Here is a 26,217-nt window from a genome sequence, read left to right as displayed (position 1 = left end):
GACCAATAGGGTTTTTCTCCAGTGCAGGTTCTCTGATGTTTAATAAGGCTGTCACAGCACTTTAAGACTTTGCTGTACCCATGAATATAGATAATGCTCTTGTCCAAAATGAATTTACTTATGTTCAATAATACTGAGTTCGCACAGAAGGCTTTCCACACTGAAGATATCCACAAGAGCTCTCTGATGTCTGACAAGATCCAGTGTCTGAAGATTTTGCCACATTCTTTACTCTCATGCAAGTCCTCTCCAGGATGGCTTCTCTGTTGTTTCATGGGACTTGGGTTTACACTGAAGGTCTTTCCATGTTGAGGATACACATAGGGCTTTCCTCCAGTTTGGACATGCTGGTGTTTAAATCAGGGCTGCTGGTGTGTTAAGGCTTTTTTAAATAGGGAGGGATATTTTCATAAAAACGACTTGTCCACTAACTTTACATTGAGAGCCTGCTTGTTTTATTACAGTTGCTGAAGTTGAAAATCATGTGCAAACTGAAAGGAGGGTTTCCCACTCTCAGAGCATTGGCAGGACTGAATTTCAGAGCAAATTCTCCCAGATGTCTCAGGTTCCTTTATCAGTGATACTCTCCTTAGCTTTAGGCAATGTCTGTTGTGCTTCTTCAAAGGGGATCTCCCTTCACTTGGGAAAACTATTCAGAAGCCCATGAACTTGTTCAGTGTTGGGTCCCTGATAAATGTTTCTATTTAGTCCCCTGGACATCACTCTGTGTTGGACTTCTTCTGGAAAAGTCTTGCTTTGAAACAGCCTCCTGTTTAAGGCCAGGAGTCATCATCTGAAAGAACAAGTTGATTATGCAATTAGCACCTTTTTCCTGGAGACAGAAAGGGGAATTCTAACGTAACATATACGAGTAGCCTACAGGAGAACCTACCTAAAACACACTCTTTATATATGAAGGCTCTAAGTGAGGATATATGTTTGCTTTTTCGTTGATTTCTGCTCTTTTCTTTAGTACTTTCTTCCTTCAGCTTTTTTTGGGTTTATTTTCCTGTTCTGAAACAGTAGGTCTCAATAAATGGTAGACAGTAGTAGTAGTAGTAGTGTCATTAAAGTAAAACAGGAGAAGTAAAATAGAAGGAAGAGGATTGGGGAGATTCAATACTGATACAAGATCTACTATGAAGATAATAACATAGAAAGCAGAAGATGAAAGAGGTCATCATATCAACATCAACAAAGTATTTTACTATGTACTTGGAGAAAATATAAGAAATTCAAAGCTGAAGGGGTATCAAAGAATATCCGGTCTGTTTACCTTATTTTTAAGGATATAGAAATTGAGGCCCAGGTATGGGGCATGAGCCTAGGTAATAATGGTTACTCAGAGGTAAAGACAGGATGAGACCAAGGGCTCCTGAATCTCACTTTTAGAGTTTTTACTAGCCCACCTCATGACTCTTTAAAGCCCAATATGGTACATAGACACAAACCTTCAGATTAAAACTCTCATAATACAGCACTGTGGTTAAGAGAAAAGATTGTGAAGTCAGACTTCTGGTTTCAATTCCTGGCTCTACCATTTCCTAACTGCATGATCTTGGACAAGTTATTCAATGTCTTTGTTCTTCAACTTCTTCAGCTGTAAAATAGGAATATAGAAGTATCTGTCTCATAGCATTGTTGTTCATTGAGAAAAAAATATATATATAGGCATTCAGGTAAAGCCCTGGTATAGAAAGCATACCATAAATATTGGCTATCAGGGTAGATACGCTATCTCAATAATAGATTATGTATTGTTATTACACACTGACTTCTTTGTAAGGATTATTTTCCCCACCCCACAGATACTAGGCTTGGTAATTTGACTTGTTTTAGCTAATGAAGAGTAAGTGACATATGCTCCTCCAGAGTAGCTAATTTAAATCCATCACATAGTCCTACAACTGTTTTTTCTATTGCTGTAAGAGCAGCACATTCAAGGTAGGACTGCTCCTCCAGCCTGGGTCCTAGAATAGAGAGAATGTATTGCACAGCTGCAATTGACCCATTAACTGATGTGCAATAAGAATAAACCTTTGTTATTGAAAGCCACTGAGATTTGGGAGGTTGTTGGTTACATGACAAAAAACTAATTGATCCTAATTAGCCAAAGATGACTTGTACAATCTCAAGCCACACTCAGGGCTGCAAAGAATCCATAAAGAATAATAATAATAATCCCTGCAGTCAAAAAACTCACAATCAAAGGAGCAGGACAAGAGAGACAGATACAAAGTAAAATAGGGCCGGGTGCAGTGGCTCACGCCTGTAATCCTGGCACTTTGGCAGGCCATGGAAGGTGGATTAGCTGAGCTCAGGAGTTTGAGATCAGCCCGGGCAACATGGTGAAACCTCATCTCTACTAAAAGTATGAAAATGAGCTGGGCATGGTGGCGCATGCCTATAGTCCCAGCTACTTAGGAGGCTAAGGCATGAGAATTGCTTGAAACTGGGAACTGGAAGTTGCCTTGAGTTGACATTGTGCCACTGCATCCCAGGCTAAGCAACAGAGTGACAAACTGGCTCAAAATAAAAAAACAAACAAAGCAAAAGAGAAGATGAATGTTCTAAGAAAGAAACAATGTGCTATGGGAGGTGAAAGAAGGGGAAGATTGGAAGTAGTTACAGAAATGGAAATATGTTTGTTTAGAAATCAGACATCAATAGAGCTCAACCTAAAATGTTTTAATGAACTGTGCAACTTGTTGTAAACATCTTCCAGGCTGAAGCTTTCCCACTTTTTGATAAAGAAGTTTGGAATCCCAACTAAGCACCCAAACTGTGACGTAGAAGATCCAGAGTTTTTTCCTGAAGAACAAATTGTCTTTACTCAGAAATTCCTCTACTACTCATGCTCATGCTGAAGTGGGTTGGCTTTATAGCTGGGTAAGAATAAAGTTTAGCTATCTATTCACACATCCATCCCCTAAATCATCACAAAAAGAATCTGAGGTAGCTATAAAGAATATGTGATCACAGATACTTGTCACAGAATTCAATCATGAATCTTAAGACAATACTTGCTTAATGTATGTGAAATCTGAGAGACACTACTTGATAATCATTTAACTTTCCATCCATTTAGATTCTTGAAGTCGAACACTTTTGATTATCAAAAGCAAGATTATATAAAGCAAATCCCTGAACATACTCTCTTAGCATCATGTAGAAATGCTTCACTGTTAGAAATTTCATGGGAGAATGAACTAAAACTATATTCAATAGCATGGATTCATCTCACAATGTCAAAAGAAACAAGCCAGCCACAAGAGTTACATGGTTAACACAAAGTTCAAAAACAGGCATAACTCATCATGGTGTTACAAGGAATCATGGGGATAAAGGCTTCTGGAAGGCTGAGAATATTATGTCTTGACCTGGGTGTGGGCTACACAAGTGTGTTCACTTAGTTTAAGTGATAAAATTGTATGCTTATGATTTGATATTGTAGGTGTGTTGTAATTTAATAGAACACAAGATTTTGTGGGATTGTTTTAAGGTTCACTATGACCCATTTTTTCTCTTTTTAAAACTATAGTTGAAGACAATATGTATTATTTAATATACTTTACATAGATTCAAGCAATATGTTTATTTGAATTTAGTTCCAGGAAAAAGTTCACCTCTGCAGTCAAAGACAGTTGCTTTCTTTTGTTAGGTAAATAAAAAACAATATAAAACAACATATTTTCCCTTTTGCTAATTGCCAGAAAACTTCAACTTCAGTGCTCAAGTGTATTAATCAATTATTTATGAGAAAAATTTATCATCTGCAGTAGGTTGAGTGGTGGCCCCCAAAAAGTTATGTCTATGTCCTAACCCCTGGAATCTGTGACTGTGACCTTATTTGAAAAAAGGGTCTTGGCAGGTAATTACTAAGTTTATGATCTCAAGATGAGATCAGCCTGTAATATCCAGGTGGGCCCTAAATCCTGTGACAAGGATCCCTGTAAGAGATAGGAAAGGAGAAGACAGAGGAGACAAAAGCTGGTGTGAATACAAAGGCTGAGATTTGAGTGATGTGGCTACAAGCCTAGGATACCTAGAATCTGGAAGAGGCCAGGAAGTACCCTAGAGCTTTCAGATGGAGTGCAGCCCTGCCAACAACTGAATTTGGACTTTTGGCCTCCAGAGCAGTGTGAAAATAAATTTCTGTTGTTTCATGCCACCAAGTTTGTGGTAATCTACTATGGCAACCCTATGAAACTAATACCATCTGAAGAATTCAAACAAGGGGACACTCTGCCTTCTTGTTTTAGCTATCATCAACAAGTTTCCTTTAGGGGCATCACTAGTGCCCTTTTTTGTGTGCTTTTTGGGGGTAATTTTTCTGTTTAAAATGGTACCCAAATATAGTGGTGAAGTGCTGTCTAGTGTTCCTAAGTGCAAGAAGACTGTCATGTGCCTTACAGAGAAAATAGGTGTGTTAGATAAGCTTCATTCATGCATGAGTGATAGTGCTGTTGGCTATAAATACAATGTTAATGATTCAATTCGGTACATCCAGAAAAAGGAAGAGAAAATTTGGTCATCTATACATGAGGTCACTAGGGTAAGTGCTAAAAAGCAACATCTACAGTGTAGGATGAAGCTAAGAAAAAGCCGGGCGTGGTGGTGCACGCCTGTAATCCCAGCTACCCGGGAAGCTGAGGCAGGAGAATCGCTTGAACCAGGGAGGCGGAGGTTGCAGTGAGCCAATATTGCGCCACTGCACTCTAGCCTGGGCAACAAGAGTGGAACTCCATCTCAAAAAAAAAAAAAAAAATTGAGAGTTCATGAGATGACACCTAATTAAACAAAAACCCCAAGAACATATGAAACCCTTCTAAGTTAGTGCTGGCTGGCTCCCACATTGATAGTGTGGAAAATGTTAAAGTTTCAGGCGAGACAGGTTCTAAAGATTAGAAGGCTATGGAATATTTTTAAAACATCTGTGTAGTATTATACAGAAAAGGGTTATGTGGAAGAGCTGCTTTCCTTATTTATTTTTATTTTTTACTTTTAGAGATAGGGTCTTGTTATGTTGCCTAGGGTGGTCTGAAACTTCTGGGCTCGTGATCCTCCTGCCCTGTCCTCCCAATGTACTGGGATTACAGGTGTGAGCCACCTGCTCAGCCAAGGAAGAGCTGCTTTCAAACCCTGATGGGACTGGCTTGTTTTACAAGGATGCTGGTGAACGAATGTTTACAATGCAAATGACATATGGATTGATGAAAATATTATGACTACAGGCTCACAGGAATTTAATCCCCCATTAACTCTAGGAACAGCAGTTCAGTACTCACTAATTCAGTTTTTGTGGCAACATTATAGGACCCAACTAACTATAAGTAATGCGAACTGACTGTATATAGTTGTTCCTCGGTATCTGTTGGGGACTGGTTCCAGGACACCTCAGCATGCACAGGTCCCTTATATTAAACAGCATGGTACTTGCATATAACTACACATATCCTCCTACACACTTTTAAATCATCTCAAGGTTACTGATCATACCTAATTTAATGAAAATGCTATGTAAATAGTTGTTATACTGTATTTTAAAAATGTTCCATTATTTTAGAAATCAGCTATCAATGGAGCTCAACCTAAAATGTTTTAATGAACTGTGCAACCACCAAGTAAGACTTGTTCTAAAGTCTTGTTTTTATGCAAGTTAAACAGAGTCAAGAAAATGTGAAACCCTTCTCAGCTAGTGCTGGTTGGCTCGCACATAGGTAGTGTGAAAAATGTTAAATTTTCAGGCAAGGCAGGTTCTGAAGATCAGGATCAAGATAACTGTTTTATTTATTTATTTATTTATTTATTTATTTATTTATTTTTATTTTATTATTTTTTTGAATACTGACAATACACAGTTGGTTGAATCCATGGATATGGAACCTGTGGATGGAAAGAGCCAATTCCTGAGGGTAACAAATGGGAAAATGATTTCGTTTGGGTCTAAGAGGTTGGCAGCTTTCTATTTCTCTTCTGCTGAGTGTAGCCAAAGAAGTAAATGGTTAGCACAGGCTTGGAATATCCAAGTCCCAAAAATGTTGGAGGTATGAGAGAAGGGTAATCTCAAGATGAGTCACTGGAGAAAGGAACCTACAGTTAAGGTCACAGCAGACCTTCCAGACAAAGATGCCAGCTATTACCACTTCTTTTCAGCATGGTAGTAGAGGTCATACTAATGTAATAAGGGGGGAAAAAAGTGTAAGGATTTGAAAGGAAGAAATACAACTGTCATTATTTGCGAATGGTATATGTAAAGACCAAAAATATCTATATGTTATTAGAATGCTGGCTACAAAGTCAATATATAAAAATCAATGCTAAGTCTCTGTAAACAGAAAGTAAATTTTAAAAAATGACACTACTAACAATTACACGGAAGAAATGTCAGATGTCTATAAATAAATCTAATAAAGATGATCAAGACCGACACAGAAAACCATAAAATATTATTGGGAAAAATTAGGACCCTAAAGAAATGGAATGCTATACCATGTTCATGAATTAGAAAATTCATGCAAGAATGTTGATTCTCCCCATTAATCTATGGATTCAATACACTCCCAATCAAAATCCCAGTAATTTTTTAGAAGGGAGTAGGTCAAATTTGACAGCTGATCCTAAAATTTATATGTAAATGCAAAGAACCAGGAACAGCCAAGACACTTATGAAGTAGAAGAAGGTGGTGTTAAGAACTGATGCAGAAAGAACTGAGCTGTCAGGTGTTGTGGTGGTCAGTTAAAACATGCCAAAATGATAAGGTGTCAGTCAAGCCTTCGATCAGCAGTAGCATTAGCATGAGGCTCAGCAGGAAAAAGTGCTGGCTCCTGCAGTGTTACATTCTTACCCATGGAACAGAGTCAAGCAAGCGTCAAAATAATCAGCAAAGATATGGGATCATCTCGCTACTATGAGAAACCTAAATAAAAGGCTCCAGCCATTTTATGGGCCTAAGGGCTGGGAGAAGAAAGAGGGAAAAGTGCTAGGAGTGGAGAAATACTAAATATTGAAAGTGAAGACAAGTGGCATCAAGGTTCCTGATCCCAGTAAAAAGGTCTCAGAATTGTTTAGAGGAGGCCATCAATAAAGAGACCTCCAAACAGACGTGCTTGGACTAGGAATGCAGATACGCCTAAGAGCATGGCTGGGCCAGGGGTCTGGGTCCTTGACTGCAACTTTCTTCAGAGACTGCAGTGCATTGGCTGTGCCCCAAGTCTGGCGTGGGGAGGGTAGCTTTTCTTTATGAGGTGTACGGCCTTTGTAACTGCCTATGGTTGGGCCTGAAAAATGACACATAGAAATTTGGCATGGAATCTGACTCTTCAAGTAGGATGATTTGCTCCACTGGATACCAGAACAATGTAAAGCTATGATAATTAGGAAAATCTGGTATTGATGAAGGAAGAGCCAAATAAAGCAATGGAACATAACAGAGAAACTAGAAACAGATCCATTCATTTTTGGAAAATTAATTAATGACAAATTGGCACTGCAGAACAGTGGGAAATGACAGGCATTCCCATAAGTGATGAAGGATGAAAAGAATATCCATATGGAAAAAGAATGAAATTAGACTTTACCTCACTCAGGCAGAAAAATAAGTTTCAAATGGATTACAGATATAAATGATAAAGCAAATTTGAAAACTTTTTAAAATGGTAGAGATTATCTTCATGATCTTAAGGGAAAGAATTATTCAAAAGACACAAGACACACATGAAAGAAAAATATTGATAAATAGGACTATATTAAAATTAAAAACGTATATTCATCAAAAGACACTTGAGAATAAAAGGCAAGCTATAAAGATGGAGATAATATTTGCATCCTCTATGAAAAGAGCTCATATCCAGAATATGTAAATAATTCCTATAAACATGTAACAAAATTGAACAGGAACTTTCCAAAAGAATACCAAACAGTAATAAGTACACAAGCAAGCTAACCTACTCTTAGTCCAAGAGATGTCACCTCATCTTTCAAGGTTACTAGCTGCATGACAATAAAAAGTGGCCTGGGTAAGAGCTGCCACGCCCTTGCAATGTTGGCATACCCACCAAGACATGTAGGAATGCAAGGCCCAAGGAGGATGGTCTCTCCCAAAAATGGTACACCGAGTTACGACATAAAATGGGTTTCTTACTGCACAAAATGTTTGAAGAAACACTGGCCTAAAGAATATGTTTCATACTTCTTAGCAGAACAAAGAATGTCATGGTCTGGTCATAATATACTACTTTCATATGCACATTCGATGATTCTTGAAATATAATCGAGGTCCGTGAAAACTTCCTTCTTTACCCCCAGATGCACTGTGCTTTTTCACATGCTATTCTCACTGTACCTTCCCTCATTCTTCTTTATCATGTGGCTCAAGAACTCATTCTTTTCCTCCAAGCTTTCGTCCTCCTCCAAAGCCTTTTCAATTGTTTTCGTGAGTCATTGTTAAACCTTCTTCAGTGCAAAGTACCCTACAAATCCAGAGGCTTTATCACAGTATTTGTTGTTTTCTATCTACTCTCTTCTCCCTGTCACCAAATAGCCTGCGAGCCCCGAGATTAGGGTGCTTTTTTCACTTGTTTTTGTATTCCTAGCATCTGGCACAAGACCCAACCTAAAACAAATAATCACTAATACCTTACTTTGAGCTCAAAAGGAATAATCACAGTACACATATCCTGATCGCTTAATGGTTAAATTCTTCAACAAAATAAATTTGTTTTCAGAAATAGCTCCTCCTTCAGTCTTCAGAATACCACTCACTGCTTAGCATTTATAGTTGTGCTGGTTTGGAATGGGATATGGCATTACTTTCAGTGCTGATCCCAAAAGGGTGTCCTCCACCCCCAGATGACTGTCTGTAAACCTCCATTCTAGAAACAAACCAAGATAGATGGAGTTAGAAAGGTAAACACTAAAAACATTGAAGGTAACAGCACATAAATGGGGTGACAGGTCAAATCAAGGAAAACCTAGTCTCCTTCACTTGCCAAAGACAGGAAGAAGCAGGGCAAAAGAATTCACACATGAACTCAGCAAAGCAAAGAGAACTTCCTGAAGCCCTTCACTTCTGCTATAAGTACAGTATGTGTTTTACCTTCTCTAATGTGCCCCATTCCCTGAGTGAGGTCCATTTCCTCAACGTGAGTTCCAGAACCATGATCTTCTTTGCCTTCAATCCCCATATCCAGGCCTTGGGCAGGGCTGTAGGCACTACTCCAATACCAGAGGCTTCATCATGTGCTTTTCCATATGCGTCTCTGATCTTAGTGCCTACTGGCCACAAGTTAGCTCAGAGCTTCATGAGGTCCCGTGTGTTTTACAGCTGACTTGCCTGAAGTGCTGATTAGGATAATTCATGGAAACTGTGCATCCCTTTGCAACACAGAGCCTCTTTCTGAGAAGTGAACACCATTTCACCTTCCCAGAGAGTGTTCTCTATAATCTATTCCAAATGTGAACCACCAAAGCTATCTGTAATTTCTATCGATTTGGCATATTCATCTTGAACCTCACATGAATTAAATTTCAGAAATAAAAAATTTCAGGACTATTACTCAAGAGGGAGAAATCGCTGTTAAAATAGAAAAATAGCCTAACCTGGTGGCTCATGCCTGTAATTCCAGCACTTAGGTAGGATAAGGTGGGAGGATCGCTTGAGCAGGGGAAGTGGAGACCAGCCAGGGTAACATAGTAAGACCTTGTTTCTACAAAAAATAAGAAATTAGCAGGCATGGTGGTGCACACCTGTAGAACCAGCTATTTGGGAGGCTGAGATGGGAGGATCACTTGAGCCCAGGAAGCTGAGGTGGCAGTGAGGTGGGATCACACTACTGCACTCCAGCCTGGGTTAGACAGAGCAAGACCCTGTTTCAAAAGGAAAAAAAAAAGAAAGAAAAAGAAAAATAGTAACAAAGTAATTTTAAAGTCCAGATCTCTCTCCTGAGTTTCACAGGTGCAAATACAGGCTTTGGGGATTAGTGTTAGGAAGTTAGATTATGGTCTGGTGGACAGCTCTAGTGGGATTCCCATAGACACAGCAAAAACATTTTCAAAATCAAACTCACCTCTCAAATCTGAGCACTCTTGGTTGACATTAGGTATCAAGCTTCACATAGTCATCCTAAAACCAACACTGACCTCGAAAATTCCCCAAGTGTCCCATTATTATATCTCTGAGCCTTTGCATATATGACACCACACACAGCAGTGACCTATGATCAGCTATGAGCAAGGGTCAGAAGTCAGAAACACTTAAATCTCCATGGGAAGTTTTTGTCTTTGTTTTGTTTGCATTGGTTGAGGAACCGCAGTCAAACTCAAAGCCTTATTGAGTCAGTAAGTCAAAAGGTTTAAGGCTTTTTGACTATGCAAGGATCACCCTGAAAAATTATCTATTGGGATTCCTACCTAAAGATATGCTCTACCTTCTGCCAAGAAGTCACACACACATCTAATCATCCTAAGAGCACAGCGGTACATCAAAGGCAAAGAAAGATAAATGGGTTGGTATTTTCCAGATTCAACTAAGGATATGTCCTTCCTCTCTCATCAATTTCTTCCAATTTCAAAATCTAATGTTTTATCTATAACACCAATAGCAAGAAAACAACAACAAAATTCTTGCTCATAAGAGGAAAATGTTTGAATTGCTAGTTTGCTCTAAGCCAACACAAACTACATTATATACTCTATGATTTTTAAATGGCTTTACCTTATGAGTTGCAAAATTGCATTCTCAGAAGTAGATGTGACTTTACAGCCTTAGAAACAATGCTGATGGAGTTACTTTTCAGTGATTTCTCACTTCAGTATTTCAAGGGTGAAGTGTCAATTAAGGCATTAACTTTAACCATACTCTTCTTTCGATGGTATCTTCTGATGTAACAAAAGCCCTTTGGAATATATTTGCCCATAAATCACTGATGACACTTTCCTTTGGCATGTATTTTCTGGTGTTTAGTAAGGTTAGAACTCCCACGGAAAGCTTTCCCACACTCTTCACACTCATATGGTTTCTCTCCAGTATGGATTCTCTGGTGATGAATAAGTGTTGAGATCTGGCTGAATGCTTTTCCACACTCTCCACACTCATAGGGCTTTTCTCCAGAGTGAATTCTCTGGTGATTAATAAGTGCTGAGTTCACATAGAAAGCCTTCCCACATTCCTTACACTCATATGGCTTTTCTCCTGTATGGATTCTCTGATGCTTGATGAGGGCTGAGCTCACACTGAAAGCTTTTCCACACTCATCACACTCATAAGGTTTCTCACCAGTATGGATTCTCTGATGTTTGATAAGGTCTGAGCTCACACTAAATGCTTTGCCACACTCATTACATTCATAGGGTTTCTCTCCATTGTGGATTCTCTGATGTATAATCAGGTGTGCCCTTACACTGAAGGCTTTCTTACACTCATTACAAATATAAGGCTTCTCACCAGTGTGGATTCTTTCATGCACAGTGAGGGTTGAGCGCACGCTAAAGGCTTTTCCACAGTGATCACACTCATAGGGTTTCTCTCCAGTGTGGATTCTCTGATGTCGAACAAGGCCTGAGCTCTGGGCAAACTTCTTTCCACATTCATTGCATTTATATCGTCTTTCTTCCATGCGCCTACCCTCATGCTTTTCTAATTGGTCCTCATACTGAGAGACTTTTTCATACTCAGGAGTTTGTAAAGTATCCCCATTATATATGCTAGGGACCTTCTGGTGTGGGTCCATCCTTAGAAAAACCTTCCCTTCAGAGTTGACACCTTGTTCACACCTCTGGCCTTGATTCCTAAAATAATAAACAGACCTTTGAAATGTGCTTTATTCCCTGTTGCTAAAGCAATATAATATGATACAGACTAGAGCTCTCAAACACGTTCAGTAATCCCAGGACAAACCAATCATATGGCACTCACATAAAATGTTTTCACTCAGCCTGTATCATGTCTCAATAAGATCAAATAACTGTTGGAATGAATATCTGACTCAAACGGCTATTTAAATATATCTTCATGGCACACGCCTATCATCCCAGCTACTTGGGAGGCAAAGGCAGAAGGATCACTTGAGTCTGGGAGATTGAGGCTGCAGTGAGCTATGATCATGCCACTGCACTCCAACCTGGGCAACAGAGCAAGACCCTGTCTCAAAAAATATAAATGAATAAATAAAATATCCTCTATAAAGGCATCTAAAACATACACATACAATCTGGAATATAGATGAATATAAAAATAATATATAGTTCCTACTTTTAAAGGTGAACATATTTAATTAAATTGGAAAACAAGACAGAAATGCAAGAGATTTGCAGATAGAGCAGATGAAGGAGTATAGGAATAGAAATGGCAACAGAAACAAATTCAACTGATAAGAACTTTGGAAAAATGACAATAATACCATTAACAGGTATGTTTTACCGCCCACAGAACTCCATACTATTTGAGATGGAAGAGAGACATAGGGACCAAAAAAGCTCTGTTCATTGCTGTGCCATTACTATTTCTGCAGCTGTTGTTGCTACGATAAACAGTATCTCAGCAACAGGGATGCTTTGTCTCTGCTGGAACTGTGACAGAATAAACCCTTCACCTCTCCAAAGAAAAGGGATGGCTGCTACTTTCTTGGGAACAAACCCAGTTTTGTGTCCAAACTTGATAAAATTTTTGCTCCCAACTCAAATTACACTAATTACCCCTCTCTGCCGTTTTCCACCTTACAAATTGTTTTATGTCTCGACAGTTATAAGTTAACAGTATGCACCCTTGATATGATGAGAATGGTACTTCACCTTTGTGGTCTTCCTCCCCAGAACATATAACCTCAGTATAATAATGACAAAAACAGTTAAATCCCAATTGAACGATATTCTACAAAATGAACAAACAAGAATATCAACAACAAAAACCAACACAAAGCAGAACTGAGGATCCAGGACCAAGAGAAAATAAGGTCTCCATTCCTGCACCCCACTCTCGGAAATTTAGCCCTGTCAGAAAAGCAAGTCGGAGTCACTTCTGTAATTAGGTGTCTTAAGAGCCTCAGAGACAGCCAAGGACAGGACTCAAGACATCAGCCTGTCCCAGCCATCCTCTCTCCCAGGGTTTCTGAGGGTCTACTCTGCCAGTGCGGAAGGGCCAGGCAGGAGATGGGGTAGTGAAAGGAAAGAAAAATAAGAGGGAGGATGATGGAGAGGGACGAAAAGGGAAGAAAGAGAAAAGAGGAGGAGTGTGAGAAAGTGGGTGGAAGAGGGGAGGGGTGGGGAAGGATGGAGGGAAAAGGCAGGCCTGAGGCAACCTGGCACAGTACATAGTTTCTCCCATCCTCCGAGGGTGTCCACCCCAGGGCACACACAAAATTCTAGAAGAAAGTCAAGAGGGAACTCACCTGAAAAACTGAGATTAGACTATCTGACCAAGTGACTGAGGACAGCTGTCGGCCTAGAAAGCTTGACTTTGACTTCCACGGATCCCGCGTCTGCGCATCTGGTCATCTACTCTAGGATCCTAGAGGCTTCCCTCTCAGTGTTTGTGAGCTGACCAGAATGGACCGTGTGAAGAAAGGATTGCTTACTCCCAAGAAGGCATTTTATGCTTTTTATCTCATTTAATCCTACAGGGCAGACATTAAAGTCCTCCTCGCATATATATAAAAACTGAGAAGCAAATAAATTTCCCGAGGTCAGGCACCTGTTAAAACAGCCAAGATGAAATTTCAATCTAGGGCCTGCTTCCCAGATTAAGCCACTTTACGGCTCCTCAGGAGTTAGTACTCAGCCAGTAATCTCCAAATTAATTTGTAAATTCAACACTATTCCCATGAAAATATCAACTTTTTAGAAGATTTTAATGTTCACCTAGAAGACTAAACATGCAGGGCTACCTGGGGAAACTGAGAAAGAAGGGCACTTGTCCTAAAGAACTTACATATTATAAAGCCTTAATACTTAAAGTGTGTAGTGCTCATGATAATGCTACAGAACAGAAGGCCCAGAAATAGACACATAAATTTAGCATATGATAAAGGTAGCAAATAAGTTTAAAAAAAAAAAAGTGAACTCTTCAAATGCATGGTGAGAACTGGATAACCATCTGGAAAGATGGTAAAATAGATTTCTACCTTACTCTATAAATTAGGATATATTCCAAATAAACCAGTTTTACATGTTATAAATGAAACCATAAAAGTACCAGGGGAAAACATGAGGTGAGTCCTTTATAACCTCAGAAGAGAAAGGCCCTCCTTCTGGCCGGGCGTGGTCGCTCACGGCTGTAATCCCAGAACTTTGGGAGGCGAAGGTGGGTGGATCATGGGGTCAGGAGTTCGAGACCAGCCTGACCAACATGGTGAAACCCCGTCTCTACTAAAAATACAAAAATTAGCCAGGTGTAGTGGTGCGTGCCTGTAATCCCAGCTATGCAGGAGGCTGAGGCAGGAGAATCGCTTGAACCCGGGAGGCAGAGGTTGCATTGAGCAGAGATCGCACCACTGCACTCCAGCCTGGGTGACAGAGCGAGACTCCATCTCAAAAAAGAAAAGTCCTCCTCCTTATGAGTCAATATCCAGAGATCATTAATGAAAAGATTGGTAAACTTGACCCACATAGAATAAAAACTCCTGTGAGGTAAAACAAACAAAAGCACTTTAAGCAAAGTCAAAGACAAAAAAATGGAAATATATTTACAATTTCTATTTCTGAAAACTGGCAGCCAAGATGAAGCTCCTGAACGATAAAAAAAAGTGTAAATGGCAGGTCAGAGCTGGATTCTCTCCTGCTCCAGCCTCACTCTGAACTTAATCAGACTCTGCTAGCATTCACAACTCACTTATCCTGATCCTGTCATATAGCAGTTGTTGTTTAGTCACCTCAGGTCCCTTACTTCCAGAATCCCCAGAAGACCACAAAACGTCAAAGTTTAGCACAACTCTCCTGTAGAGGGAAGATTCTGTCATTAACACTTCAGTGGCATATTCCTGGCTGGCACTAGAGAATAACTATCTTATTCTCCCTCTGCTTCCAGAGCTGGCATTTCTTGCCTACTTCCTGACTGTATCCAACAGCTGGGGCCAGAAAAAAATTAAACACATGAACTTATCAAAGAATCGCTGTGGAAATGAATAAATCAGCAGAACAGGTTAATCCCAGGGAGGTAAGGAAAGTAAGAAATAATTACAACAAATACCTGGATAGCACTTCCTATGTAGCAGGTACTGTTCATGTAATCCTCATAACAACTCTAGACAAGTGCTTTTATTATCCCCACTGACAGATGACATATAGGCACAGAAAGATAAAATGACTTGGTCAAAATCACAGGTAGTCTGGCTTCTGACTTACGTGCTTAAAAAGTAGGGGGAAAAAAGGGGAAGAATCCCTAAGAGATCAAAAGTTTTAAGATGATAGTATCTCTCCCCACCTGCTGTCTGGATTCACTCAATTCCTTGAAATCATCCAGCTTAGCCACTTCCCCAGGGAAAATCCTCCCTCCCCTGGCCAGTGCTGCTCCCTCTCCCAGACCTGGTGTTCCTCAGATAGGATGATCAGGAACTGGCCTCAGCCACTGTCAACTGGGCTGCTGGAGCCAGCTTACAGAATGCTGGCCTGTGGAGTTTTCTCATTAACAGAATCCTTGGAACCAGCGAAACCAACTCCTCTAAAGATGCAGTCATGCAGCTTTTCCTGTAATTGAAGAGTCTTCAGGAACACTTCTGTAAAAGAAACATTATTTTACTCAAAGAAAAAGCAAAGATTGCCATAGGTGTTACACTACTAAGGGTTATGGGGGGAAACAAGTGCAATGTTAAATAAGGAGCTAATTTGCAAATGGCTATCAGATCACATGCTGGGGCAGCAGGTCTGCAGTGGTAATCTTCCCCATTGCCTTTAGGCACTGCTTGGGATAGTGGAAGGGCTCATGAGAGAACAGCATTAAGGTTGCTGTAAGGTGGTCCTGGCGTGGATGGAAGTGACTGCTAAAGGGAAGGGTAGCCATTTATTGCCAAGCTGAAGTAGAGAGAGAATAAATTCTACATTCAAAATGAAATGTCATGGGCACAATTAAGTGGTGGAATGAGCCTCTCCTGAATTTAGAGCACCGAACATTTATTTCCAATTATTTGCATTTCCCCCTTTTGTTTGAAAAAGCTGAAGATCTGGTGGGCAGTGATACCAATTGGTACCAGAGGCACACTTGTAGTTGGTACTCAGTGAAGCTCTGAGGACGGCAGTAAAAACCAGGGTTGTAACTGAAAGGGAAGTAGTCCCAACTCTGGGCTCCTGCTGCACTAAATCTCGAGGAAAAACCCTTTCCTGGAAGACTGCATTTGGATACAATCCCCACCGTCCCAGGAGGGGTTGCCTGTCCTGGGGTTCCTGCACACATTCCACCCAGGCAGGCGCGGAGAGACGAGGTCTGAGGGGTTGCAGCTGTGCAACACCCACCCAAGCGACACCCAAATGCATACCAGCGTTTCTCTGCCTGTGAGCAGCAACGAGCTCCGAGGCCTCGCCGCGGGGCGGAAGTCCCTCTCAGCACTTCCGGGGCGTGTCCCGGAAACTTCTGGGCGGGGCCTGGCTGCGCCCGAGGTTGCTAAACGGGTTGAAACCTCCACCTGTCTCGGCCGCGGTGCAGGCAGGGTCTAGCCCGGGAGCGATTTGCTCCGGACCGTCGGCAATGCTCAGACTTCTACCTCACCTCTCCCGAAGGCTGATTTTGCTTCCTGAGCTTTATCCAGGGCAGGACCACCCGTATATGTTGGAATTTAAAGATAGTGCAGCTGGTGAAATTTCTCGTGTGGGCCCTACAGGATCCCTTAAAGCGACACACTGGGCCACAGAACTCTGGTCTTAATTATTAGTGATCTGAAAGCCAAAACACTATATCCCGTGTGCTTTCTCAAAGATTAGAGACAAGAACCAAAAGCAATATTTTCAAAACATGACTGCGATACTGCAAAATTCCTCCGGCTATTCAATTATTCATGAAAGAATTTAACTCAAAACACTGTAGTCAGTAAATATACTGGTTTGGATATAAAGATGATAAAAGGAGTAATTCCTAAAATGAAACATTACAGGTGGAAGCACAAAGTTTGAATCCATCTTATGGCAGAGCATGAATTAAGAATATACAAGGGTCACACCTGAGGGCATAACTAGGGGAGAAATGGGCAAAGCCCCAGGAAACCTAACCAAGTGGCCTCTTTGAGCCTCCATTTACAGAATAATGGATTGGAATACTAAACCTAGCATTCTAAACTATGAATATTTAAATATGACAGAGCAAGCAGTTATTTCTTTGGTGTATTACACATTTAAACTGATTTTCTAACGTGGGTTGAACTTTTGAGACTTCTGTCGCCCAGTGGCACAATCACAGCTCACTGCAAGGGCTCAAGAGATCCTCCCACCATATTCTTTTGAGTAGCTGGGACTACAGATGCATCCCACTACACCCGATTAATTTTTTTATTTTTTAACTTTTTTTTGTAGAGACAGTCTTGCTGTTGCTCAGGCTGCTCTTGAACTCCTGGCCTTAAGCAATCCTTCTGCCTTGGCCTACGAAAGTGCTGGGATTACAAGCATGAGCCACTGCACCCAGGGGTTGAACCTTTCTAAACCTGCTGAATTAAGTACCCCTGAACTGCAAAAGGAAGCTAGTGCTTCTAAAGGCCTGCTTTTTAACGATTTAATTTAGGAAATCACATTTCCTCCTACATATTTGCCTTCCTAAATAGGATTAACACAGTATGTTAAAAACTATGTTAAAAACAAATAAAACTGGAATGGTTTTACTTGGCAAACTCTGACAATATTCTGGCTTGTGGTTTCCTTGGCATGCTGGTAATTCCTGCCTAGAGGCTGTCCAAGGGACTGAGGGTCATATGTTGTCCTCAAGGCTAAATCTTTGATGTTACAGCCCCTCTGCTAAAGAGACAGACCCCAGTACCTTACCTTTGATGCTATAATGAACCAAGATATGGAAGACTAAAACTAGACTTGTACTTCTGTAACACTTGTATGCTGCAACATTTGGCATAGGGATGATGGCAGATCTGATGCTGAAAGCAACCTTAAAACATCATCAACTTTATTGTTTATCAACACCCTGACATATGTTGCTGTGAATGCCAAACATTAAGTCTTCTTTTTCTTTTATAGTCTTAAAAACCACAAAATATGCACACACTTAGGATTCTCTTAAGGCTTGGCATAGCTAATTTTTCTAATTGTATTGCCAGTACTTCGTATCTCTTCTCCTATTTACCTTAAATATATTGAGTCTCACAACCTCAGCATTAAGGATTTTGGGCCAGATAATTCTTTGTTGTGGGGCGGGGATGGGCAGGGGCAGGGTGATGCAGGGGGTGAGGTGCTGTCCTGTGCAAACATGATGCTTAGCAGCATCCCCAGCTTCTACCTACTAGATGCCAGTAGCATCCCAGCTGCCCACCAATGGTATGACCAAAAATGTCCCCAAACATTGCCAAATTTCTCCCAAAGAGAACCACTAATCTCATACACAAAAGCCTATTCTCAAGCATTTTTGGAATTATAACCTTAACACAATAGTCTTTAGTGCTTCTTATTTTCTTTCTTGACCAATAAGGCTGGCCAAATGGAGAGCTTCAGCTTTTCACACATAATTTCCTAAAGTTGAATTTTTTTGGCCTTACTCTTAGGTAGAGGCAGATCCTCATATACTATGCTAGCATACCAAAATAGGTCTGTACATTTTTGAGCACCCAAAGTGGTAAGAGACATTCTTGAAAACAGCTTAAAAATTTCTGTAGATACCACCACAAATAATCCACACAATACTTCAACAAGCATTTATTAAACGCCTACTATGTGCTCAGCACTATACTAGGCACTCGGGGGTGCAGAGATACAAATGTAAAAGTTATTATTCCTGCCCTCAAGGAGCTTACAATTTAATTTTGGAAATAAATACAAATATGAAACTATAACACAGAGTGCTAGAAAATAATTACAAAGCAACATATTAGTAAGTACATGGACCACAGTACAAACTCAAAAGATAAGTGCTGAGGCAGCACAGAATGAGGGAGGTCATCGCATGAGGTGATGTCAATCGGGGAGAGCTCACTCAGAAGATATAAAGGAAGATAGGCTTTGAAGGGAGTGATGAACATGAGCTGGGACCAAAGAGCAATCTAAGCAAAAAGAATAGCATGAGAAAGGCACAGAGGCAAGAGCTTGTAAGACATCAGTAGAAGGCTGTAGGAAGTTTGAATCTGTTGAATCAAGGTGAATATGCTAGAGAGTAATGAAGGGTGATGAATATTAGGCATAGAGGTAATGGAGAATTTGGAACACCACTGCTCCATAGGAATTATCTACTGGGTGTTACTTAGTGAAAATGAAATTTTACAATAGAGATATTGTAAAAATGGGTGTTTGAGGAGGATCACCTTGGAAAAATTATCTACTGGGTGTTAGTGAAAATGAAAATTTTACAATACAGATATTGTAAAAATGGAGTTTGAGGAGGACCACCTTGGAAACTTTATACAAGATGGGGATCCTGGGAGCAAGGAAATTGGAAAAAAAAGAATTACAGTAACCTGGGCCTCAGATCTACATGAAAAGCTATAATGGGATGAGAGAAATGGGAGATCAAGCCTCAAGGAGAAAACTGACTAAAAACTGGAATGACAGCAAGTTTTTGGACATGGAGAATGGAGAGCAGAAAAAGATAACTCCAAGGCTGGGGTAAAAATATAAAGGTGGTGACACTTTTCAGGGCAAAGGAATTAGACAATGAGGCCTGTTTAAAAAGAAAATGGGGGCTGGGGATATATGGTGATGAATTCTGTTTTCAAATATCGAGTTGTACAGGTACCTGTGGAAAATTCCAAAAGTCACAAACTGACCCACAGGGTGGGAAAAATGAAGTCATTCGAATACAAATAGTAGGTATAAACAATCAAAATGGATAAATAGGAGTAGAGAAAATGAAGTGAATAAAAGACAGGCAGGGAGATTATTCTCAGTGGAGAAGAGGAGAAGGGGGAGTGGGTGGAAAGATCAGCTAAAAAAAGAAAGCCAGATATTAGAGAAAAAGGATCCCACAAGCCAAAGGAGGGAGAATTCAACAATATAAAATACAAATTAGATCAAAAAGGACAAGAAATAATAATTTTAAAAGGCCTTATTATTTGTCCACTGGTGAGTCTAAGCACATTTCACTGGAATGCTAAGTATGAAAGCCAGTAAGAAGTTTTAAGAACAGACTAATGAAAAAGGGGGGTTGAAAAATCGAAGATATGCTTGAAAAACCATGAACAATAGAGGAGAAATAGAATGGTAGTTGGAAATGGACAATGAGGTTGAAAGCATTTCACATTTTATGCTGTAGATGAACTTACTATTGTCATCCTAACTGACCATCTGCCTGGCCTGGTACATGGATATTTCATTTCCCTCCACAATTCTACTTTCCCTTTGGCAGTTTAGAGAAAAATATATTTGAATTTATTATTGCTTTATCCTCCCAGTTACTGTGTTAAATATGTTTCATTTGCACAATTTAGCTTTGTAGTACTACAAAGCATCAACACTTAAAAATGATATAATTATAACCCCAAAGGGCATTTTCCACCCATTTTCCAGTAATTGTAATGTATTTGCACTCTAGTGCATATTCTTTTCCCCAGTATCTCTCATGACAAGCGCTACATATTTTTAAAAAGCTGGCTAGAATTACCACGTTCATTATACATAGCAGAGCACAGTAGTCAGGAGCACAGGCTCTAGAATCAAACTGTGTGGGTCAGAATCAGTTTTATCACATACTGGCTGGGTGATATTGGTCAGCTCACTCAACTAAGCCTCCATTTCCTCATCTATAAAATGGGGGATAAATAATATCTATTGATATGGTTTGGCTGTGTCCCATCTAAATCTCATCTTGAATTGTAGCTCCCACAATTCCCACGTGTCGTGGGTGGGACCAAGTGGGAGGTAATTGAATTACGGGGCAGAACTTTCCTGTGCTGTTCTTGTGATAGTGAATAAGTCTCACAAGATCGGACGGTTTTATAAAGAGTTCCCCTGCACAAGTTCTCTCTTTGCCTGCTGCCATCCATGTATAAGACATGATTTGTTCCTCCTTGCCTTCCACCATGATTGTGAGGCGTCCCCAGCCATGTGGAACTGTGAGTCCGTTAAACCTCTTTCCTCTATAAATTACCCAGTGTCAGGTATGTCTTTAATAGCAGCATGAGAACAGACTAATACATTTATCATGAGCCTGAGAAAGGCATAACAGGGTTGGGCACACAGTAAGTGCTCAATAAATGTAGGCTATTATTATTTGGAGACTCAGAACCAAGAGTAAAGTTAACTGCTCTGTTTGGGAATCAACCACCATATTCTAGCACTGCACCTTGCTCCATGGAGAACATCTCTGAAACCTAACACGCCTCTCCCAGGGCTATGTTGGATGGCATTAGAGTTATGAAAGAACCACCTTATCATGTCAGTTCCTAAATTGAGAAGCTTAGGATCGGAGGAGAAAGTACTGATGAATAGTTCATTTCAGATGAACATAAAGATAGAATCTATAGGATATAGGAGCTTAATGAATGCCATTCACAGTTAAGAGCTCAAAATGTCATACAGCCTAGTCAATAATATTCTATGCTAAGAGTGTGAACTTGAGACAAAGAATGCTTTCTAGTGATGTCCTCAAAGAATCCACAGCCTTTTTCTATTGTCTTATACCATTTGGCTAATTCTATATATGTGCTGTATCAGCTTTGATAATTCTTTCAAGACACAGTCTCTTCTCACACCCAATATAACACTAATTTTTCTAGTCATATTATTTTCTCCAAATTTATGCCACATGCTTAGTAATTCTGAGATTTAAGTAATCTGGCTACATATTACTCTGAATACTGACACATAAAGAGACTTTAGCTAGTACATCTGTACACATTTCAATGTGTTGCTCTGGTCTATGGCCATACCACCCTGAATGCACCCAATCTTGTTAATATGTTGCATTGCTAAAAGGGCTTTTTATTGGAATAGAAGAGAAGCGTTCTTCTAAAGTGTACGGCAGGTGTGTGTGTGTGTGTATATACACATGTGTACACACATGTATTTTCCCTCTGACAATGCACCCATCATATGTAGTATTTGCATACAAGGTAGTACTGGCCCCAGGAACAATCAGTATCTTACAGAGGGTAAGGCACAACTGAAACAGAGAGCGAAGATCTAGATACAACCAGATTTACTTGTTTCTGGTTTCTTAAAATTTCAAGTACAAAGGAACTAGGAATGGTAACTTATAAATCAAAAAAAAAGAAACAAGAGAAGGGAGGATAAGAAAATAAAGGATAATGAAAAGGACTGTTGGAAACCAATATGACAAGTGATGGGTGTCTTCATTCACCAATGGCTCAATGAAATTGAAGTAGATAATTCTGATGTTGTTAGTGGTCACAGTGGGCCACAGAGAGGCAGAGAAGGAATGTTATAGGGAAAGAATTTATGATCCAAAAGGTGGTCCTCTATGAGATAAGACTTTGATTGCTTTTTTTGACCCATCAATCATAAAATGATTGTTATTTCTTTTCAGGATAGTCACAGTGTAAATTATGAAGCTTTCATCAGAACCTATATAATTTTTTTTCTGAATAGGCTTCATGTAATCAATTTTAAGTTTAAAGGTTAATTTTGGAAGGCCCAAAATTACTCAGTTCCAACTCTGGTGAATAAGTGGCTACTCAAATGGTAAAACTAAAGTGTAAGAGTAATAGAGGGTTTTCTCATATGGTTTATTAAATGGGAATTCTAAGAGTGTTCCAAATATTTGGAAGAATATAGTAGTAGTATGGAATAATAGTACTTGGGAATAACAAGTGACAACCCACATTGGATGCGTAAGTCTAGCATGTTACTTTAAACCAGTCTCATTACTTTATATAGTATTCCTTGGTATAACAAAAGCCTCAAAGATGAAATATAGTGCCTGGTGATACTGAGTTTAATATACATCTTTGTTGGTAGATTACAGACATGGATTACAGATGGAGTGCACCAGAGTTCAAAAGAATGAAAACCTGTCAGGTAAGCTATTAGATTACCACTGTGGATATTAAAGTCATATAAACTAATGGCAAGAAACAGATGGAGAATAACGAGTGAGGTGCTGAGGCCATCTAAAGAGGTGGGTGCAAGGTAATGATAGGAGTGACAGACCATCTAGTCAGGGATTGCACAGGCTGATAAGAACCTGAGAAAGCAGTACTGTAATGGGCCAAAAAGGATGAGTATACATTCTTTGTAAGGTTTTTATCTTCCTAAAGCATCTTTGTCTCCTTCTCCTACCTGATGCCATAACTAGGATAGTGCAAACTATTTGGACCACAGTGTACAGTGGGGAGGTGGAAGGAGAGTCACAAGTCACCAAAATGTATAACTATCCAAGCTCAAGAGCAGCTGGGCTGAGTCTCCACTCACCTCTTTCTCTGTATTACTCCCATAACCGTCACTAATGCGTCCACTTTCTTTGCTGACACAGGTACTGGGACTGGGGGTGGTGAAGGATATGTACAGATGCTCAATGACTCAATGGAGTCAGTGAAGGTGATACATGAAGAAAAATGCTGGAGTGCTGTTAAAAATATAGCATTCTGAGTTTGTATGGGAATACAAATTTCCACTGACTAGAAGGAATATTAGAATTAAAAAATGCACACTTAGGCATAAATACGTTAAGTGTCTGTAAAATTTTCCTAGAAAGCTACATACAAATGTAAGTTTCACACAGAAGATACTTCTGACTCTACAGCAGCTTCTTAGATCAGATTAGGAATACAAGGGCACCTTCAAGGGAATAAATGGGAGAGTGGGGATCACAGGAGATGGGAAGAAGCACAGGAACTAGGAGTAGCCAGCCTCTCTCAAACCTATAGCTATTCACCCAAAAGACAAAGTTAAGCTCCTCAGGCCATGACAAGCAACTTGCTCTAATGCTATTTTAAATTTCTAAAGGATACATTAGGTCATCAGGAGCTCCATCAGATACTTTGAAAGACAGTCAAGCTAATCAACCTTCACCAAGGCACTGGGCCCAAATTACTAAAGAGCTATCCTAACTTTGCCACCACTATAGATTCTGACACTAAAATTGTGATGACCTTCTGCCTTTTAGTATACTGAAAGACCTCTCACCAGTGTGTGGTTTCTCTAATGCTGAATGATGCTCAAACTGTAACTGAAGTTGTTCCTAAATGCCTATGGATTCAGATTTTTCACCACTGTGGATTCTCTGATGTCGAATAAGACTCGACCTCTGAATAAAGGCTTTCCCACACTCATTACATTGGTAGGGCTTCTCCCCTGTGTGAATTCTCAGGTGTTGAATGAGACCAGTGTTCCCATTGAAAGCTTTCCCACATTCTTTACATTTATAGGGTCTTTCTCCAGTGTGGATTCTCTGATGTTCAATAAGGCCTGACTTCTGACTGAAGGCCCTCCCACACTCATTGCATTTGTAGGGTTTCTCCCCAGTGTGGCTCCTCTGATGACCAATAAGATGTGAGCTCCGCCTGAAGGTTTTCCCACACTCATCACACTCATAGGGCTTCTCCCCAGTGTGGATTCTCTGATGTCCAATGAGGTGTGAGCTATGACTGAAAGCTTTCCCACACTCGTTACATTCATAGGGTCTCTCCCCACTGTGGATTCTCTGGTGCAGAATAAGGCCCGCACTCTGACTGAAAGCCTTCCCACACTGATTGCACTGATATGGCTTCTCCCCAGTGTGGATTCTCTGGTGCAGAATCAGGCCTGTGTTCTGACTGAAGGCTTTGCCACACTCCTTACAGTGATAGCGTTTTACTTTGTTGTGGATATCCTGATGTGAAAGAAGGGCCGACCTGTAACTGAAGGCTTTACCACACACATTACACTGATAGGGTTTCTCCCCAGTGTGGATTCTCCAGTGGCGAACAAGGCCTGAGCTCTGAGCAAAGCTTTTCCCACATTCATCACATTTATGTCGTCTCTCTTGTGTGGGATTTCCCCGCTGCCTCTCTAATCTGCCTAGAAGGTCTCGGGCTTCTCCATGCTCAAGACCCCCAATAACATCCCCGTTGCATTTGGCAGCTGTCTCTCCATGTGGTTGGATTCCAGTAGATATTACCTGTTTTGAAGCTAATTCCCTGTTCTCATTCCTGGTCTCACCACCTGAAATAAAAATGTAATAAATAAACATCAAGCCAATGTCACATCCTATTCTTTATGCTAGGAGAAAGGAACTGAAGATAGGGGAAAAGGAAAGTACACATGAACAGCTATAAGTAAACACAAAACTTCTGTCTCCAAAATAGCTTCTTAATAGTGACCTTGCTTAATATGAGCTAGTCAACTGGGAAAGAGGTACCATTAAAAAAAGAGAGTTAATTGGAAGGGGAACTAAAGTCAGGAAAGGATGAACTGAGGTGAGGTGAAAGTTGGGGAGAGGAACATGGAACTACTAAAAGAACTAATGAGCAGGACAGAAATGGGAAAATGCCCAAACAGTCATCAAAAGGGAGGAGATACAATTAATTTCTGTGAGAAAAATATATGTAGGAATCCCATGACAACTTGGAGAAGAAATGTATGAACTCAGAGAGCACCTGTGAGATGTCAATTTCCAACTGGCAAACACGCCAGTACCCTGGTACAAAATGTAAGGAAGTTCTGGACAGGAGAACAGAAGTTTCATGTAAGATTTCAAGAAATCTCAACATTATATCCCTCTGTTGGATCCTGAGTCTAAACTTAACTATGTCTTTCAGAAAGGCTGTAGCTACTATACACATAAACAACAAACAAACAAAAAATCTAAAATGACAATAATAACCACAGCTTTCCTTACCCAGGGAGAACACGTTTCTGAAATTTTCTGGCCTGTTATCTCTATTCAGATCCTTCTGTGATGGATCAAGAAGCCACTCCTCTCGAATAAGGGACACAGCCATGTCTTCAATCTTCTCCAAAGTCTGAAACAAAACAAGATCCCCATTTGGGGACTGGGACTGTTCCACAGCTCAAACCTATGGAGCCTGAGATCCACCAGTATTGGAAGAGGATTACAACTTGGGAATGTACTATGTAAAGGGATCTGAACAGCTAGGAAGAAGAGGAAAATGCATGATATTTACTGGGGGAAATTCAGGATCAATCTGTCC

At 40.2% G+C, this 26,217-nt stretch overlaps 2 protein-coding genes across 18 annotated transcripts in view; both read right to left on the bottom strand.

Moving 5' to 3' along the window:
• Positions 1-686: 686 nt before the first annotated feature.
• Positions 687-15,611, bottom strand: LOC116460438 (zinc finger protein with KRAB and SCAN domains 8-like). Of its 8 annotated transcripts, XM_032141590.2 has the most exons (5): positions 14,866-15,022; positions 13,387-13,534; positions 10,716-11,788; positions 8,639-8,874; positions 1,527-1,600 (listed from the first exon to the last, which is right to left on the bottom strand). In XM_032141590.2, the coding sequence occupies exon 3, from the start codon at positions 11,728-11,730 to the stop codon at positions 10,921-10,923; it is 810 nt and encodes a 269-aa protein (XP_031997481.1). In that variant the 5' UTR covers positions 11,731-11,788; positions 13,387-13,534; positions 14,866-15,022; the 3' UTR covers positions 1,527-1,600; positions 8,639-8,874; positions 10,716-10,920. The 8 variants fall into 8 exon arrangements, with proteins under 8 accessions (XP_031997485.1, XP_031997482.1, XP_058288200.1 ...); XM_032141589.2 differs by lacking the exons at positions 13,387-13,534; positions 14,866-15,022 and adding an exon at positions 15,518-15,611 and having other exon boundaries at positions 1,520-1,600; positions 8,813-8,874; XM_032141592.2 differs by lacking the exons at positions 13,387-13,534; positions 14,866-15,022 and adding an exon at positions 15,518-15,611.
• LOC116460429 (zinc finger protein with KRAB and SCAN domains 8) overlaps positions 1,451-26,217 on the bottom strand; it is a 35,660-nt gene continuing 10,893 nt past the window's right edge. For 9 of the 10 annotated variants that reach the window (XM_032141568.2, XM_032141569.2, XM_032141572.2 and 6 more), the window contains 2 exons: positions 25,905-26,028; positions 24,249-25,228 (listed from right to left, as the gene is read on the bottom strand). In XM_032141568.2, the coding sequence (XP_031997459.1) occupies positions 24,267-25,228; positions 25,905-26,028 (1,086 nt within the window). In that variant the 3' untranslated portion in view covers positions 24,249-24,266. Of the gene's footprint in view, positions 1,601-15,517; positions 25,229-25,904; positions 26,029-26,217 lie in introns of those variants that run through there. The other variant, XR_009211270.1, reaches the window with a different exon arrangement.

This window comes from Hylobates moloch, unplaced genomic scaffold, assembly GCF_009828535.3.
Source record: "Hylobates moloch isolate HMO894 unplaced genomic scaffold, HMol_V3 SCAFFOLD_20, whole genome shotgun sequence".
Lineage (NCBI taxonomy): Eukaryota > Metazoa > Chordata > Mammalia > Primates > Hylobatidae > Hylobates > Hylobates moloch.
Note: the sequence above shows the minus strand (reverse complement) of the source record. Positions and strands in the feature narration are given on the sequence as shown.